The sequence below is a fragment of the Vidua macroura genome, chromosome 3, assembly GCF_024509145.1.
Source record: "Vidua macroura isolate BioBank_ID:100142 chromosome 3, ASM2450914v1, whole genome shotgun sequence".
NCBI classification, from domain to species: domain Eukaryota; kingdom Metazoa; phylum Chordata; class Aves; order Passeriformes; family Viduidae; genus Vidua; species Vidua macroura.
In genome coordinates this window covers 54,705,534-54,723,980 of record NC_071573.1, presented here as the reverse complement: position 1 = coordinate 54,723,980, position 18,447 = coordinate 54,705,534, and the positions used below count along the sequence as shown (strand labels likewise).

The following is an 18,447-nucleotide window of genomic DNA, read 5'->3' as shown; positions in this document are numbered from 1 at the left end:
AAGAAAAACCCATACTGCTTGTTCCAATTTTCCCTGTAACAGTAATTTATAACGTTTTTTTAATTGGTTGTTGAACGTAGGTAGGCGGGCACAATAAAACACTTACATGACAGTTCATAAAAAAAGAAGGACCTCTCAAGCCAAATCCATGACCTACTCAGTGTGTTAGATTTTTGAATTTTTTCTGTTGGTAATGTTTTCCCAGTTGCATCTAAAGACTTGAATCCTACAAGTTCTTCCGTAGAATTTCTGCTGCAAGACCTGTCAGATCCAAGACTTAGATGCTGTTACTAATCCTCACTTACCACCTTCTAAATCATAAAACTGCTATGTAGAGCTTTGGGCTCAGGGCATGTTTCTGTTCAGTAGTCACATGAAAGTAGTAGCTTTGGTGTCTGCTCTGAAAGACTGGTCTGGGTGTATTTTACATTAGCTCCACCATTACCAATAGGTGATGTATTAATTTAATGCCCTTATTGCTGCTCAGTCACATCAGAACAGTAAAATGCTCTTCTACATTTGTTATACCTAGAATATCAAGGTATTTACCTCCATTAAGGAGGACACTAATGCAGATACTTTATTGCTTTCTGAGATCTCAACAAATAAGTTTTTGCAGATTAAACAGATTCTTTGCAGAATTGACCTGGTCTTGTTACATATACTTTACCATCACTGACCCTAACTAACATTTTGTTAAGGTGTCCATTTCTATTTTTACAATTCTTTTAGAAGTGTTATCTGTAGCCTCCTGTTCAAATTCTACTTTCAGTTATTATTTTCTTCTGATCCCAGATTGCCTTTTGCATTTCTTAAATACCATGTTTTGCCATGCTGTCTCAAAGATGACATGGGATTGCAGTGTGCCGCTAATCATTTGCTATGTTTCACCATGGAAATGTCTGCCTTTTAGTGCTAAATAAAACCATGAATTTATATTAATATAACAGCTTAAATTTATGATAAAAAGCTTCTGGCTGAAATATTTCTTATAAATGCATGTGTTGTGATAGTGATTATATAAAGAAGCTATGCCAAAGAACAACCTTCATTTACTCTGTTGTAAACTACAGACAATTAACTTGACCTCTGATTTAAATGATCCTTCATCTGGATGATTTCTATCTATGTTGCTTCAGGCAGCAGATTAAATTCATGGTTCTAGGAAAGATGATGGCTATTACTACACAGCATATCCTGATCTCAGAGGATTTTGGGGAAGTTATAAAGTACTGAAATGGATTAAGGCATACACAGGCTTCTGGAGGAAAGAACCATTTTTTTCCTTGATGATTATTATTTCCACAGGAATTTGGCTGCTACTTTTTCATAATTACTTTTTTTTTTTAATTTTTCAGCTAATTCTGGTTCCTTGCAAGGCCCACAGACTCCACAGTCCACTGGTAGTAATTCCATGACAGAAGTGCCAGGCGATTTGAAGCCCCCAACACCAGCATCCACACCTCATGGACAGATGACACCTATGCAGGGTGGCAGGTATGAAAAGGGCTTTGCTTCATTTTTTATTGCTCTAGTTCTACAGCACTTTAATCCGGTCTTTCCTAGCTGCTTCAGCACTCGTAGGATTTTGCAGTAAACCAGTCAGAGCCTGAAAAGTGGCAGAAAATTATTTCTTTTTGGAGGAGAGAGAGGGAAAGGGAGGAAGGAGTAGAGAGAGGTCCATTAGCATTCTGAACACCAGAGAAGAATCAGACAAGCACCAGTGCAGAGAGATGTATGTGAATATGTCAGTAATGGGGAGGAAGGTGGAAACCAACAGTACCTACTTAGAACCACAACCTTCCTCTCCTCACTTATCCTGTACACCTCTGGTCAGCAGATCCAGTCATGCTCAAGAAGGAGAAATGTGGTTTAAAGGTGTGACTTGAATTCAAATTGTGAAAAGCATATGCAATAACAGTAGCTGAGATAGCAGAGGCTTAAATTGGGTGGTCCAAGAGATCCCTTTCGGTTCTGTGCTCTGTAAGTCTCACAGTCCAGTTTAATCTGAAGTGAAGCTGTCTCACCATTCATTAAGGAGCCTTAGTACACTGAAGTCCACAAAACAGTTTTTTATGACTTCAGCAGCAACATGACTGATCTCTGAACTGTGTGCAGAGCCACTCCAAACTAAATTTTTCTCCATCTGTAATGCTGCAGAAAGGATAGCAAGAATCTTCTTTAATCATCTTAATTCAGATTGAGTTTTCTAGATAAAAAAGAGCAAAACAGCTTAGTGAAATTTCAGGAAGGTTTAGACTTCTGTATGAGTAATAGGAATGCACAAACAATAGAATTAGATAAAAAACCCTGATCTCTAAGGTAAGTAGACAAAGAAGCTTGAGGATAAAGTGGGTAGATTCTTTTAAATGATTGTCCATTGTTAAAGTCTTTTGCATCTTCCTTGGATGCATCCTGCACTGATCACTGCCACAGCATGGTGAGCTAGTTGTATTGTAGTCTAGGCTGTTTTCACAGTTCTTATGAATACAGGATGATGTTAATGTTTCTTTTTTTCTTAATCTGCTAGAAACAGTGCAGTCAGTGTGCATGATCCCTTTTCTGATGTAAGTGACTCAGCGTTCCCAAAGCGAAACTCCATGACGCCAAATGCACCATACCAGCAGGGAATAAACATGCCAGATATGATGGGAAGGATGCCATATGAGCCGAATAAAGATCCTTTTGGTGGAATGAGAAAAGGTATTTTCTTTGTGGGAGCTTAACTGTTCTTCCCTGTGTCTTAGGTAATCAAGATGTAGTCAGAATGAGCTTTTTCACTTGATGATTTTGCCATTGGTATCCTTGTAGCAAAAAGAGGTGCAGTGCAGTTGAGTTTCTGGTCTGGTCATATTTCCCCACTCAGAGTCATGCCCATTATTTTGGAATTAACAGAATCCTAAAAATGCTTGTAGGAATAAATTTTGGGAAATGTCATAAATCATAGGGTTAGTATTTATATTTCTTGAGGTTGGTTAGCTACTCTGCAATTCAAGTGCTGGACTTCACTGTTAGAATGTGAAGTGGTGAAGCAACATGCATGGTTGTAGTAGGACTGGTGTGGGAATTCACTGTGTGAAACTGAGCAAGCCTCCTAATGCTCTCTGTCTCAGTTTATATATTTTTCAGAATAGTAAAGCTAATTTTTTTCTTACTTGGGCAGTCCCTGACAAAAGGTGATAAACACACTCTGTTTATTTTTAAAAAGCAAAATTTAAAATTAATATCAAAATTGACTCTGGTCCTTTTGGGTACTTAACCTACAGCTGGTTTTGTGGATATTGTAAAAAGATTTTAAATCAATCTTGCATGCCTCAGATATAGGAAAGTAGGAGGAAAGAACACAGACAGGGTTCACAATGGCTGTAAAGAGAGGAGCAGGTGGAGGAGACGGAAGCATAAACTAAAACAGAGCAAAAGGGAGATACAGCAAGAAGAGGCCCTGAAACTGAGGAAGAGGGAGATGTGATGATGTGGGGAGATGCTTTAAAAGAGGTAGTTAATTTGATTTGATGTGATTTTTTTTTAAAGCCTTTCCTTTAAATGCTTTTGCCTGGACTGTGGACACTAACATATAATACAGCTGAAGGAAGGGAGAACTCTCTCTGCTTTAGATTCACTTTAGGTTTTATATCCATATGAGATTAAGTGGGTGTATTGTACTTTGTCTTACATTTCACTTCATCCTGTCAAAACAGAAATATCTCTGTTCAGTATCTACTATGAGGGACTGAAGGTTAGAGTCTCTTCTATTTGTTTGGTGATTTATATCTGATAATAGTGCCTTTTCTTGGACCCATAGAATATGCCCATCCTACTTGAGAAGCTACATTAGGATAGAGTATCCTTTCTAAAACAACATTATTGTATATGTGTGTATAAGGGTTTTATGGGGGGAAAGAAAAGCTTGATTCTGACAGCTTTGTAGTTCAAACTAGTAGATTTGCTTTAATCTATTTTGTAAGGCTTATGTTTGCGTTCATTTTTAGCATTGTTTTCGGTGAAAAGAACAAGAGTGAAGTTCATCTTCAGCTGTGAAGACCAGAGGGAAACAGCTGCCTGGTGCCTGATAGCTCAGTTCCATAGGAGGAGATTTTTTTCCTCACTTGCAGCTCCGTAATACTATACCCATCATCTTGGTAGTGGTGGTGCTTCACGTGTTCCCATTAGACCCCAGAGAGCTTGTTAGACACCTGCTAATTCTCCTTGGCAGTGTTAGGGATCTGAACATTCTCCTGAAATACTTCATTGAAAAGAAAGTGATCTTCAAACACCCAGATTAATAAATTTAATTTCACTGACTGTTGCAGTGCCTGGAAGCAATGAGCCTTTCATGACCCCTGGACAAATGCCTAACAGTGGAATACAAGATATGTATAACCAGAGTCCATCTGGAGCAATGTCCAACATGAGCATGAGCCAGCGACAGCAGTTCTCTTATGGAAGTGGCTATGACAGGAGGTGAGTCAATCTTCAGGAAAAAGCAAAGCCCATTAGTGAAAATGATCCTCTGTCTTCCCTTTTCATTTTCCCATTCCACCTTGCAGAGAACATAGCAGCCTACATTTCCTACAGCATCTTACTAAATCACTGGGAGTCAAACCACTGGTAATGACTGAGTCTAGCTGTTCACAGAAATTAATAAGGAGGAATTGTCACACCTTAGAAATCACTCAGGCTGCAGCAGATCAGATCGTGGGTGTCTTTGATAGCTGCCTTCAGCTGGCAGCTGGGCTGGGCTGTGACAGCATAAAATAGCACTTGAGTTGGTCTCCTGGCCATGTTTTCACCTAAACAGTTGCTGGTTGGCTCTTAATGAAAAACAAAACGCACAGTCTAAATGTGTCTGATTTGTGGTCTGTGAGTGAATTGCCTTTGGAGAGTCTGGAGTCTGTTGTCAGAGCTGTAGCAGCATCAGTCTTGCAGTGTGTCCAACAGGATTCTCATAAGTTTGTCCTTCAGTGAAGTACATGAAATAAATTTGGTCCTCTTTTGTTTATCTGGGGAAAGGCTTTGGGAGAAAAATTGGTAAAATCAGTGATGTCTAAGCATTGGTAGAGCAAGCAGAATGTCCTGGGAATGTTTGAATTATATTAAGTATTCTGGCAGATTTTGCTGCTCTGGCCATATTCCTGCTTTTACTTTCATTAGGCTGTGTATTTAGCTTTTCTTTTTGTTTCCTGATGGTAGACAGAGTGGTACAGTGTGGATCTTTAAAGTGTAAGGACAAAGTAGTTTTCAGTCAGTAGTTTTAAGTAGTAGATGTGTCAAGTAAAACAAATACCATCATGCTGTTCAGTAGGTGGGGAGTTCAGTTGCTGGGGAGGTTGGTGAGAGTATAGGGCTCCAGTGGAAGGTGTTAAGTCAAGAGAATGTTTCCTTTAAAGTGCGTGATTTATTTTATTTGGTTGACAATTTTGGAGAATAAGTACTTCTTACAGAATAAGGTTTCCTTTGTAATTTTTTAGGTTGGATCACAGGCTGGGTCCAGAAGGCAGTATGGTACCACCTGGTCAAAGCACCATGGTACCTTCAAACAGTGACCCAAGCATGTACTCTCCTAATTGTTACCCTGGCCAGCAAAGGTGAACACTGATTTCTGTGTTTGTAATACCCACGGTAACCAGCCAAGGAGCGCTAGCAGCCCCTGTGAGAGCATGCAGGCAGAGCATGTGGCCTCTCGATGTGTTACTTCTGTTTTGCTTTCTTGTTTAGGCTTTTACCGTTAGTTCAGTTTCTTGCAGGAGAGCAGAGGCTTGTGTGAATCAGTTGACTTTCTGGAGTAGTCAAATCAAAGATGTTAGAAAAGGAATGTGCATCCTACCTTGTGTATCTGCTGCTCAGCAGAGGACTAGAACATAGTTTACAGGCCCAAGTTCTCCAGAGCAGCATTAAATGATACCACTTCTGAAGCTTCCACAATTTCACCTGGCTTGTGGTTATCCTGTGGCTAACAAACTGAATATTTAGATAAAGTCTTCCCTTATGTATAACATATGTGTACCTTTGCTGAATTTTATCTTACTGCATATACTCTTGGACAGCTACAGACAACTCCCTTCATTTACATTGTTCTTTTAACTGGCATTGGATAATTTCTCTCCAATTATAGGAGATACTGAATTGCTATTTCTTTCTCTCTGGTCATCTCTTTAAAAAAAAATTAGTTTTCTATGTTTGGAAAAATGAGGTCCCATTAGTTCTTTTAACATGTCAAGTTCCCCAGTTCTCTGTTTCTGTACCTCTCCCTGATACATTACTTCTATAATTATCCTCTAATTGTTGATGTGTTCTCACTGATAGTGTACAGAGAAGAATTACTCACATATTAGCCTGCAATACAGTGTTATTTATCAATGTTAATGCTTTCCAAGTACTTGATTTCAGCAACCTAAATTTCATTCATATGTGCTAAAAATATTGCACTGTAGTGCTCCTCAGAGGTCTTAAAGGCCACAGGTAAGTTTCCAAGTGCAACACAACCTTGTCTCTTACTATGTATGCTTCATTATGTGGCTTTAATTAAAAATTACATGAACATTACCAAAATTATGAGTAGTGGTTTTACTCACTTTAAATTGATATATTCTTGAATAATCCAGAAAATAGCTTGCTATTAGGCTGGCATTCTAAAACACAAGAATTTTTACCTGCAACCTTTGAGCTGTACACTAGATACTTCCCCACCAAGGATGGGTTCCCCATGTCTGCCGCTGCCTTTCTTACCTCTTTGCTGACCATACCCTCTTCCCATTCCTGACTGCTCCCTCTAAATCTCTCTGTTGTATCTTCATTGCTCCTCCTTTCTTCTATCTACTTTACCTCCTTCCTTCCACAACCAGCTCCAGCAGAGCTTACTACTTCAGGCTCAGGACCATACCAGACTGTGCCTTCACCTTGTTTCCAGATGACAGATGCCTTCAAGGTGCAAGATTTTCAAAGGAATTTACTTTTCCTGGTAGCTTGAAAACTCCAGCAGCTCTAAGTATTTATTTGAATGCTTTATTTTAGGCATGAACCATATGGGCAGCAGTATCCAGGACAAGGACCTCCCTCAGGACAGCCACCATATGGAGGACATCAACCTGGAATGTATCCACAGCAGCAGGTAGTAGAGGGAAAAATGGCTATGTTCCTAACATTCGTTTTAAAAAATTCACCCCAGGATTCTGTATACATTGAAAAAAATTGTTTATGTAGTGTATGTCTTTTGGCACAGAAGAGCACTGTAATTCTGGTCAAAGTCACAGCCTGTATGGATAAGCAACGTATGTGCAGCTGTAGGTAAATGTGTTCATTACACTGGAAGAATGTAAATTCTAACAGATGTTCTGTGGCTTTGGATGTGCATCAAGTGATTGTCCCAAGTTAATAACCAGCAGACTGGGAAAGTATAAAGTATATTTAAGTGAAGTGACAAAGAAGTGAAGTAACAAGTGAAGGAACAAATAGGAAAGTGGTTTGGATGGCAGGTTCAAGGGCCTTAACTTAATGCTGTGCAGCCAAGTGAACCTAACAGAGAATTGGAACAATGTAAAATGAGCAACACTCTCAATTATTTTCAGTTCTGTGGTGGGTTATATGAGATACCTATCTTTAATATAGATCAGAGGGCATATTCCCACATGATATCTCTAGTAATAATATGGTACAAATACATAAGAGAGAATGTTATAGGTGTTAACAATAGTTTAAACATTTGTACATTGCAGTCTCCCCAGCTCCTACAACTCAAAAATACAAATTATATTAATTAATAAGGGTTTTTTTTGTTACATGCATGATTACTACCTTGTGAGCAAAATCCCACATTAGAAGTCAATAGCAAAACTCCACTGACTTCAACAGGATCAGTTTCATTCTGTGTGTTATTAATTCAGTTCTAGTCATACAATACCTGAAGTTGGCTTCCAGAATAGAAAGCACTTCCTTATTATAAAAAAAACTGAAATGTAAACTAGTTTTGAGCCAATTTCAGATAGTTATTTTCAGTTCAGGATAGTTTTACTAGGAAATTGGGGTCAGGGGTTGGGAGTGCTGTGGGGAGAAACCAAAAGAGATCTTCGCTTGCACTGTACTAAAAACATACATAAATTTAAATTTCAGAATTTCTTGCTTATCTCTTTGGTTCATAACATCTCAGAAATCAAAAAAATGTTTTGTTGTTTTTTATGATGAGCATATGTTAGCAGTCTAGGTGATTTAGTGGGGGAATTGCAAAGATATGTAACAGAACAGTTTGTGATATTCCATGCTAACATGTGCAGGGAATATATTAACTACATGTTCATTTAAGCAAGGAGACAGCTAGAATTGTAAAAATATATTTGGCCCTGTCCTTAGTGCTGTTTATATATTTTGTACAATGATTCTTGAATGCAAAATGCATTAATGCAGAAAAGCAGTGGAGAATGAAGGACAAGGATCCTGATCAACCTCAGCCTCTCTCTCCCATCCCAAGAGGATTCCACTTCTTCATTTAGCTAGAGATTCTGTTGCCAGTAGCTTATTTACAGTTACCTAAATCTTACTCTGTAGTGGTTCAGGAGGAATGTGAAAAATTACCCTTTCAAAGCTTTATCTACAACCCGAAGGCTAGGGAATGACCGGCAAAGGAGGTGATTGGAGCATGAACTCCTGGGGCTAATGAAACACTTGGGGACAGGTTTTCCAATTCCTGTATGAATGCTTACATCCCAAGAGCTATTACACAGCAGGTAACCTGTGTTGGCGGCTTTTTGTCCTCTGTGAGGTCTCACAATTCCACATCTCAGAGGAGAGAGAGAGACACATTGTGCAGTCTCAGTGTCCTGCTGGGCATGTCCACAGGAGGGAGGCGATCAGGTGCATCACTGTCCTCTGCACTGGGGACCATTGGGCACGTTGACACTGCACGTACCAGGGTGCTGGAGTGCTTTTAAAAAGGCACATCCCAAGTGTCTGCTGTGAGCACTGAGTCACTGTGGCAAAACAAACATAACCTTCTTAGGTGTGGCTGCTGCCAAGTCATTTCTTAATGTATAAATTGGCCCCAAGGGTGGAATTTAGTACAGCAAGTAGTTCATGTAAGGCTGGAAATAGATATTTCTCAGATAGCGAGAAAGCTCTATTGCAAGTTTTAAAAAAAAACTTACATACAATACAGTAGTTGTGGTTTTATGTGCACCAAAGTTGGAAGATGACTTTATGAATCCCAGAGCTGTTTTAACTTTCCCATCTTGAATACAGAGAGAATTTTCTCTGATCTTAACTCTAGAACATTAGTATACGTTGTGCAATGCTACTGAGCTACTGAGTTTCCAGGGGAGCTGTAACTTTGAATTTGCCGTAGATCATATATTCAAAAATCACCCATTTAATTCACATTTTTTGCTTCAGAGCTCTCAATGTGGTTTGAACTGTGGAACAAACTCCCACAGGAACTAAGGACCGCTACAAACCTTACCACCTTCCCCTCAAAGAGCAGCATGTCTTTTTTTTGTTCTGCCATCTTAAACATAAATACATTCAAGCTTGTATGGTTTAAAAACCACTCAGCTCTCCCCGAGGTAAAACAGCTTACCTCACACAACATTCCCCATTTGAGAGGGTGAGAAACAAAGAGGGAATAAACCGTAGGTGGCAGCTGTTAGTTACATTGCTTAATTCATTACAGAACAGCAGGGTAAGAACCTGCATAAACTAGAACAGAACGTTTGGATGTGACCATTTGCTGCAATAATCTCACAATAAATTAAATGTGATTAGGATGATTTAGGAAGAGAACGGTTGCCTAAAGAGGACAGTATTCCTGGGAATTCACAGAGTATCAAATGTAGCAGATTGTTTTCTCCTATTAATAAATTTATTGTCTGTAGCTGATGTCATATTGTAAGATTTACTGTTTCTGACATGCATGCTTGCAGCATATCTTGTTACTTAAAGAGTTTATTCAGTGCTCGTCTCTTGAAAAGATTCACTGGGTGGTTTTGAATTTTTTTTAATATTTTTCTTCTTAATAGACTAAGCATAAAAAAGAAGTGAAAATATTTTAGTTGGTGAGGACTGTTGCCTTTTCATACATGTCTGAAATGACCAGTGGAATTTAATCTGACGGATGGGGAAGGAAAGGGAAAGGGAAAAAATAGAGCAAGCATAAGAAAATTTAGCCCAAGGATAAGCTTCCTTTTAGTATTCAGTTATAAGCACAGCAAAACAGAGGCTTAAAAAGAAAGCACTGGATCAAGCCTAACAGCACTGTATGCCCGCCTCTGGAGTCGGCACGATCCCTCCAGAGCTAAACGCCTTCAGCTTTTTGAATGAGCTTTCATCCAGTGTATTTGTATTGTGTGTAGAGTGAAAGTGACACATCTTTCCAAAAATTTTCTTTCAGAACTACAAGAGACACATGGATGGCATGTATGGGCCTCCAGCCAAACGCCACGAAGGGGATATGTATAACATGCAGTATGGCAACCAGCAGCAGGAAATGTATAACCAGTACGGCAACGCTTACACGGGGCCTGACAGGAGGCCCATGCAGGGACAGTACCCATATCCATATAACAGGGAGAGGATGCAGGGCCCAGGACAAATGCAGCAGCATGGAATACCTCCCCAGATGATTGGTGGCCCCATGCAGTCGTCATCCTCCAGTGAAGGTCCTCAGCAGAACATGTGGCCAACACGAAATGATATGCCTTACCCTTACCAGAACAGGCAAGGTCCAGGAGGCCCTGCACAGGCCCCCCCGTATCCAGGGATGAATCGCACTGATGATATGATGGTACCTGACCAGAGGATAAACCACGAGAGTCAGTGGCCTTCTCATGTCAACCAGCGGCAGCCTTCTTATATGTCATCCTCAGCCTCCATGCAGCCTATCACTAGACCTCCTCAGTCATCCTACCAGACACCACCCTCTATGCCAAACCACATCTCCAGAGCTCCAAGTCCAGCGTCCTTCCAGCGCTCTTTGGAAAACCGTATGTCTCCAAGCAAGTCTCCTTTCTTACCCTCCATGAAGATGCAAAAGGTTATACCCACAGTTCCAGTGTCACAGGTCACAGGACCACCACCCCAACCACCACCGATTAGGCGAGAGATTACCTTCCCCCCAGGCTCTGTAGAAGCATCCCAACCAGTCTTAAAACCAAGACGAAAGATTACCTCAAAAGATATTGGTAAGCATCAAAACAAAACCTAACATAAATGGTGAGGAAAGGGACTTTGATTCTGGTTTTGGGGTTTTTTTTCAGATTTTTAAGATACTCTTGACAAATAGTGAACTTTGGTAACTGCAATGTGATTGTTTTCAATAAAAATGTAATAACATGTGCATCAGTGAGGATGATAGGTAAAACTCATCCCAGAGAATCTGACATGAAATGAAATCAGTATTTTAAATGGAGACTTGAGGTCTTCACAAATGCATTAAAAATGAAGCTTGCCTCAGATTTCAAAATGAAATGTGTTGAAAGGTCCTTTCGAGTGTCTGTTAAATCACCAGTACAGCATTTAGCTTAGCAAAGCTTTCTATGTTTTTGTTCCACGGAAGCTCATGCTGTTCTGCTGTGTAGTTGCAATCTCTGCTTTCCTTGAATGGTCCATTAATTCATTCCATAGTATTTGTCTGTGTGTTTCTCCCCCACTTCTTAAAAAGATCCCCAAGTATTTTCTTATCTTAAATTTTGGTTACATTTCATCCATTCAAGTTCTCATACTTCAGATTTCCACATTCCTGACAGTGTTCTACCTTTGTTTACTGATGAATTGGGTTAGTCAAGTTCTTTAAGTTTGTGCAATTATTTCAGGTTCAGCAGTGTCAGGAAGAATGGCCCTACCAGGATATTCTCCAGCACTAAGGCTTAGCAGCAGTTAGAGAAAACTGAACAGAACTAAGCAGTTAATCAGTAACCATTTAATTTAAATTTGCATCCTCAGAATATCATCGTTTACCCTTTCAGAACTCACTAACAGTCTCCAAGGATGCACTAATACTGTTTTACTTCTCCCTCTTTCTTTCTCCAGTAACTCCTGAGGCCTGGAGAGTGATGATGTCTCTTAAATCTGGTCTTTTGGCTGAAAGTACCTGGGCGCTAGACACTATTAATATTCTTCTGTATGATGACAGCACTGTTGCTACTTTCAACCTCTCTCAGGTAGGTGGGAAAGCATTATACTTCTCATATATACTTTCCAGGGAAAGAAAAGTGTAATAAGACACCTACAAACATGCTGCTGGCTTTTCGAATTTATTCTAATTAACATAAGTTTTAATACTGAAAAACTTGCACTTGTTTATGATTGAGTAACGAGACAGATATAGGTCAAATAGAAGAAATAAAGAAGCCTGAAAAAAGGATATTTCTTGTAGAAAGGAGAATGTAGGAATATAAGAATTTTAGCACTGCCAAAAGACTAATGTGTAAACTCACACACATGATAGTGTAATCCCTCAAAACAGCAGTATGTTAGTATCTTTCTTAATCTGTGTTTCTTTAAAGACTTTGCAAGACTATATCAAACTGGTTTTTGGTGACAGCTTGTCCTGTTCTGTACTTCCCTGTGAGACTGTGGGATTTTATTTAATTGCTTATTTTCTGTTCAGTTTCTTCTTCCAGTGAATTAAGTTTTAACAGGAATACCAAATTGACAATTTAAAGGCTAAAATCCACTGTCTATCCATAGTATGCAAGCAACACAGGATTAAACAGTGTGTGCTTTTGCCTCACTGCCTCCCAGCATTTTTCAGCTCTGCTCTAATCATTTGCCTGTTAGGTGGTAGTAATAGATGGCATGCTGATAATTCACATCATCTAAAATTTGTACAAATTAAATATTCAGTTTCTCTCCTCCATTCATTCCTTGGATACTAATAGTGTAACTCATCATTTTTTAAATATAATGACTTTTTTTTTTAATGTAGCCACAAATGGTACATTACATCCCACCTGACTTTAGAACTAGGGATATCTATAGCATGATTTATCTCACCCAGAAAAAGAGATCTAAAATAGGTCAGATGAATCATACCCTAGAAATGGCCTGTAAAAGACCATTGATTATAAAAGGGATCAAGACAATTTGGTTAGGTGTGTGAATAGTGTGGATGTTTGAAGTTAAAGGAGGTGAATCTCCTCTGAATTTTGACAGAAACTGTGTTAATACACCCTATGCAAATGGCACAGAATACTAGATATGTTGTAAATACTCTTTTGTTATATTTGCTTTGGACTCTGTTTCCAATGGCAGCCAGGACCTGGTAACTCCTGTGGTTCTGATAAGCATCAGTTTGTTCTTAGTTCTTTGAGAAGCTGGCAATCATAAGAGAATATAGAATGGACAAAAGGCTACATTTTACTGAAAAATCCATTAGCCCACAATTAAAAAAAAAAAAACCACATTAAAAGTCAGACAGTTGGGCTGAATGCATCATAAAAACAAAGAATTTTTAATAATAAAGCCACTAAGTGTAAATTAATACCAATCCCAACTACTGCCTTTCCATAAGGAAGTCATTACAAGTTGATTAAGAAGATTAAACCTAAATTAAAACTGTTTCTGAAGGGTGACTTACAGCACCAGGCTCCAATAACAGTTTTAAACTACAGCCAGAAAAAAAATGGATCTATTCCAATAGAGATGACATATTTATCTAGGATATCAGTACCTGGACCCTGAACTGAAGGTTCCTATATGACAGTTGGTTTTAGAGACAAAGGAGGAAAGGAAGAATTGCAAACTTCAGATATCTAATAAAAATACAAATCAGAAAAAATAGCCGAGTTAGGAACTTCAGTACTCTGTACAAAAAATGAAGAGTAATAGGCGTTTCCAAGGGGACAGAACAGCTAAGCCAGATAAGTCTGCTATGGCTTAAAGGAGACATTAATAAAGTTCTGTACCTCTCATACCTGTTACAGCTGAAGCAAACAGAGCTGTGATAATTTGACATTATATACTGTTTGGACAGACTCTAGAAGAATTTCTTTTGATTAACTTCTGCCATGCAGGACCTAGCCACAAGTCCACAGCGGGATGAGAGAAATAGTCACACATTAATGCATCAGTGTTCCTAATAAAATTTCATGTAGACAAAAATATTTATGTGATTTTTATATTCTTTCTTTCTTCTTCCCTCAGTTGTCTGGATTTCTTGAGCTTTTAGTAGAATATTTTAGAAAATGCCTGATTGACATTTTTGGAATCCTTATGGAATATGAAGTGGGAGATCCAGGCCACAAAGCACTCGATCACAAAGCAGCCAAGAAAGATGATAGTCAGTCCTTGGCAGAGGATAATGGAAAAGATGAGAATGACGAATGTATTGACTATTTTGATGAAGATGAGGAGGAGGGGGAGGATGAAAAGGTAGAAGGAGAAGAAAAGAGCATTATTTTTTCTACTCCTGGTGCCATTGCTGATCCAAGTGAGAGGCCAAAACAAGCGAGTAAATTTGACAAGCTGCCAATAAAGATTGTAAAGAAAAATAATCTATTTGTTGTTGACCGATCTGACAAACTTGGACGCGTTCAGGAATTTGATAGTGGACTTCTCCACTGGCAGCTTGGTGGTGGTGACACAACTGAGCATATCCAGACTCACTTTGAAAGCAAGATGGAGATTCCACCACGCAGGAAAGCCCCTCCTCCCTTGAACTCTCCAAGCAAAAAGAAGGACCTCGAGGGGAAAGGTGAATCTGAGGAGCAACAAGAAAAGAGTATAACAGCAACCATTGATGATGTCCTCTCAGCTCGGCCAGGAGCGCTACCTGAAGACTCAAACTCTGGTTCCCAAACAGAGAGCAGTAAATTTCCCTTCGGGATCCATCAAGCCAAAAGCCACCGGAATATTAAATTGCTAGAGGATGAGCCAAGGAGCCGGGATGAGACTCCTCTATGCACCATAACTCACTGGCAAGACTCCTTGGCCAAACGATGCATCTGTGTGTCAAATATTGTCCGTAGCTTGTCTTTTGTGCCTGGCAATGACACCGAAATGTCCAAACATCCAGGCTTGGTGCTGATCCTGGGAAAGTTGATCCTTCTTCACCACGAGCATCCAGAAAGAAAGCGAGCGCCGCAGACTTATGAGAAAGAGGAAGAGGAGGACAAAGGGGTGGCCTGCAGCAAGGATGAGTGGTGGTGGGACTGCCTCGAGGTCTTGAGGGATAATACATTGGTCACATTAGCCAACATTTCTGGGCAGCTAGACTTGTCTGCTTACACAGAAAGCATCTGTTTGCCAATTTTGGATGGCTTGCTGCACTGGATGGTGTGCCCGTCTGCAGAGGCACAGGATCCTTTTCCAACCGTGGGGCCCAACTCAGTTCTTTCGCCTCAGAGACTTGTGCTGGAGACCCTGTGTAAGCTCAGTATCCAGGACAATAATGTGGACCTTATCTTGGCCACCCCCCCATTCAGCCGTCAGGAGAAACTCTACGCTACTTTAGTTAGGTACGTTGGGGACCGCAAAAACCCGGTCTGCCGAGAAATGTCCATGGCGCTCCTATCGAACCTTGCCCAGGGGGACACATTAGCAGCAAGGGCAATAGCTGTGCAGAAGGGAAGCATTGGAAACTTGATAAGCTTCCTGGAGGATGGGGTCACTATGGCCCAGTACCAGCAGAGCCAGCATAACCTCATGCACATGCAGCCTCCGCCTCTGGAGCCGCCTAGCGTAGACATGATGTGCAGGGCAGCCAAGGCCTTGCTGGCCATGGCAAGAGTGGACGAGAACCGCTCCGAGTTCCTTTTGCACGAGGGTCGTTTGCTGGATATCTCAATATCTGCTGTCCTGAACTCTCTGGTTGCATCTGTCATCTGTGATGTACTTTTTCAGATTGGGCAGTTATGACATAAGTGAGAAGCCAAGCATGTGTGAGTGGAGATTAGAGGGTCACATATAACTGGCTGTTTTCTGTTCTTGTTTATCCAATGTAGGAAGAAGGAAAAAAAAAGAATCTTTGCTCCTCTGCCCCATTCACTATTTACCAATTGGGAATTAAAGAAATTATTAATTTGAACAGTTATGAAATTAATATTTGCTGTCTATGTGTATAAGTACATCTTTTTATTTTATTTTTTTTAACCAAAGTTGCTGTCTAGTACATTCAAAGGTCACACTTTTTTTTTCCATAGATTATCCTTTTCAATGTTCTTTTCCATGTTTGTATTGCATTATTTTTTGGGAAGCGAACTAGTGACTTTTTAAAAAAAAATGTTATGGCAAACCATTGTATGATGGGAAAAAAATCTCACCACTTTGAAACAAAAAGGTGAAAAATAACCAACATACCAAGTTCCTGTGTGCTTTTATTTTTTCAGATAAGGAAAAAATTAAAAAAAACTTGTATACCATCACCCAAAGCTCTGTGCAATAGAAGATTCTAGTGATGTAGGTATAGGGGATCAAGGAGGGTGTCAGTCAGTAGTCAAAATCCAAAACAATACTGATTTCTCCTCAGGAGAAATGGTTATATTAGGCTAGGAGCAAAACAAAACAAAATAAGTCAAGTTAAAAGATTTTTAAACAAAACCTGAAGTTAAACATCAATTGCTTCCTCACCAGAACTGTCTTGTCTACATCTTTTTTTTTTTTTTTGACCTTCCACAATGACAGTTCTTCACAATTCCTTTAATCATTTTTTAAAATATTTTTTTATTGCCTAAGGGCCGTGATGTATATAGAAGTTGTACATGAAACATACCCTCATTTTTTTTTTTTAGTACAAAGTTTTTAGTTTCTTTTTCATGATGTGGTATCTACAAAGTGATAGTAGAATTATTTTTTTCTTTCATTTGGGCCATATCTCCAAAAAATAATAAAAAAAAAAAAAGAAAAAAGAAAAAACCCAACACAGAAAACCAACAACTGAGGGTAATGTACAAGTTTCTGTATGTATAAAGTCATGCTCTATTTCGGGAGAGCAGCCGATCACAATTTGCTTTATAAATCAAGGTGTGGAAATGGTTACGTATGGATTGATTTAAGAAAATGGTTACCAGTCTACAGACAAAAAATATATACAGGAAAAAAAAAAAGGAAGAAACACAACTTCAAAGATTTTTCAGTGACAAGAATCTGCATTTGTATTTCAAGATAATGTAGTTAAAAAGAAAAAACTTGATGTAAATTCCTCCTTTTCCTCTGGCTTAATGAATTTCATTTATTCAGTATAAAATCTTTATATGTTCCACATGTTAAGAATAAATGTACATTAAATCTTGTTAAGCACTGTGATGGGTGTTCTTGAATAGTGTTCTAGTTACAGTGTGAGATACCGGAAAGCAAACTAATTACAAGAAAGAGCAAGAATGATTATTCTCTTTCCCTTACTTTATTATTATGACTTTCAAAAATATTACACTATTGTATTGCAGCAACTTGCTCTTCTTTTAGAAAAGCCTTCTCACATCTCAGAGAAGCGTTTTTAATTATTATATATAAAACCACAAAGCCTCAAAGGGTAAGACATGGCTGACAAGTGATAGTTCTGACTATGCAGGTATCCAGTCTCTGTGCTGTGTTTGGGGGACTGAAGGCAGATGTTAGAAAAAGTGACAAAAGATTTTGTTAAAGCAATAACCAACTGGAAGAAATCGATCTGTATTCACTACCTGTAATTCTCTCTGTTGGTTAAAGGTGCAAATACCCCAGTGATGTGGGTATTTAGAATAAACACCCACCCACTTCTCGATACTGTATGTGTCATTGCATACTTATGTGGCCTCTTATGCTGGGAGTCCCCCGTTAAAGTGGATCAGGCTTTAATGGAGCACATCCATCGTTATAATTGGTGGGAGATGGCCATTTCCCTTTTAGGAATTATCTGGTTTCAGATACGTCCACTCTCACCTGGTGATACATTGTTGCTGAATATTGTTCAAGCACTAATTTTTGCTATTTTATCTTGGATCATTGACTTTGTTAGTGTGATCATAAAAAGCTAATAATAATCAATTTCCCAGGAATTGCCACATAATTACATTGTTAGTGGATATCCTCCTCCCCTCTCCAATAACAATACAGAGGTACTAGAAAATTACAACCCTCTTTGGCATACTGCCCATTTTGTTCATATAGATTGCTATAACATTAATATATGTAAGAGAATTTCAGAGACAGGTAAAGTACATACAATTATAAGCCAAGTTTGAAACGTGACTCCCTAATGTCACAAGAAGTAATTTCTCTTTCTAGCTTCTCTTACTCAGTAATCTCTCTACTGCTACATCATCTGCTGCAGTGGTCTGTCTTCCTCTTGCATATCACTGCTTTTAGAAATGTCTGGTGAATTATAACCCACTTGCATCACAGAAGGAGGCATATTTCAGTGATGATTTTTACAGCTTATTGCTGGGCAGTGTCAAAGTAGAATGCCCTGCTAAACTTATTTCTTACTAATATTTTAATGCTTGATACCGTCCCATGGATACAAGCAAGCTGTTAAATAAACCCTCTGCT

The 18,447-nt window shown here is 39.1% G+C and overlaps 1 protein-coding gene across 3 annotated transcripts in view; it reads left to right on the top strand.

The window, feature by feature from the left end:
• Positions 1–17,214, top strand: part of ARID1B (AT-rich interaction domain 1B) — a 325,304-nt gene extending 308,090 nt beyond the window's left edge. For all 3 annotated transcript variants that reach the window (XM_053972619.1, XM_053972618.1, XM_053972621.1), the window contains 7 exons: positions 1,359–1,497; positions 2,531–2,703; positions 4,311–4,461; positions 7,012–7,108; positions 10,373–11,162; positions 12,010–12,140; positions 14,125–17,214. In XM_053972619.1, the coding sequence (XP_053828594.1) occupies positions 1,359–1,497; positions 2,531–2,703; positions 4,311–4,461; positions 7,012–7,108; positions 10,373–11,162; positions 12,010–12,140; positions 14,125–15,837 (3,194 nt within the window). In that variant the 3' untranslated portion in view covers positions 15,838–17,214. The remainder of the gene's footprint in view (positions 1–1,358; positions 1,498–2,530; positions 2,704–4,310; positions 4,462–7,011; positions 7,109–10,372; positions 11,163–12,009; positions 12,141–14,124) is intronic.
• Positions 17,215–18,447: the final 1,233 nt, after the last annotated feature.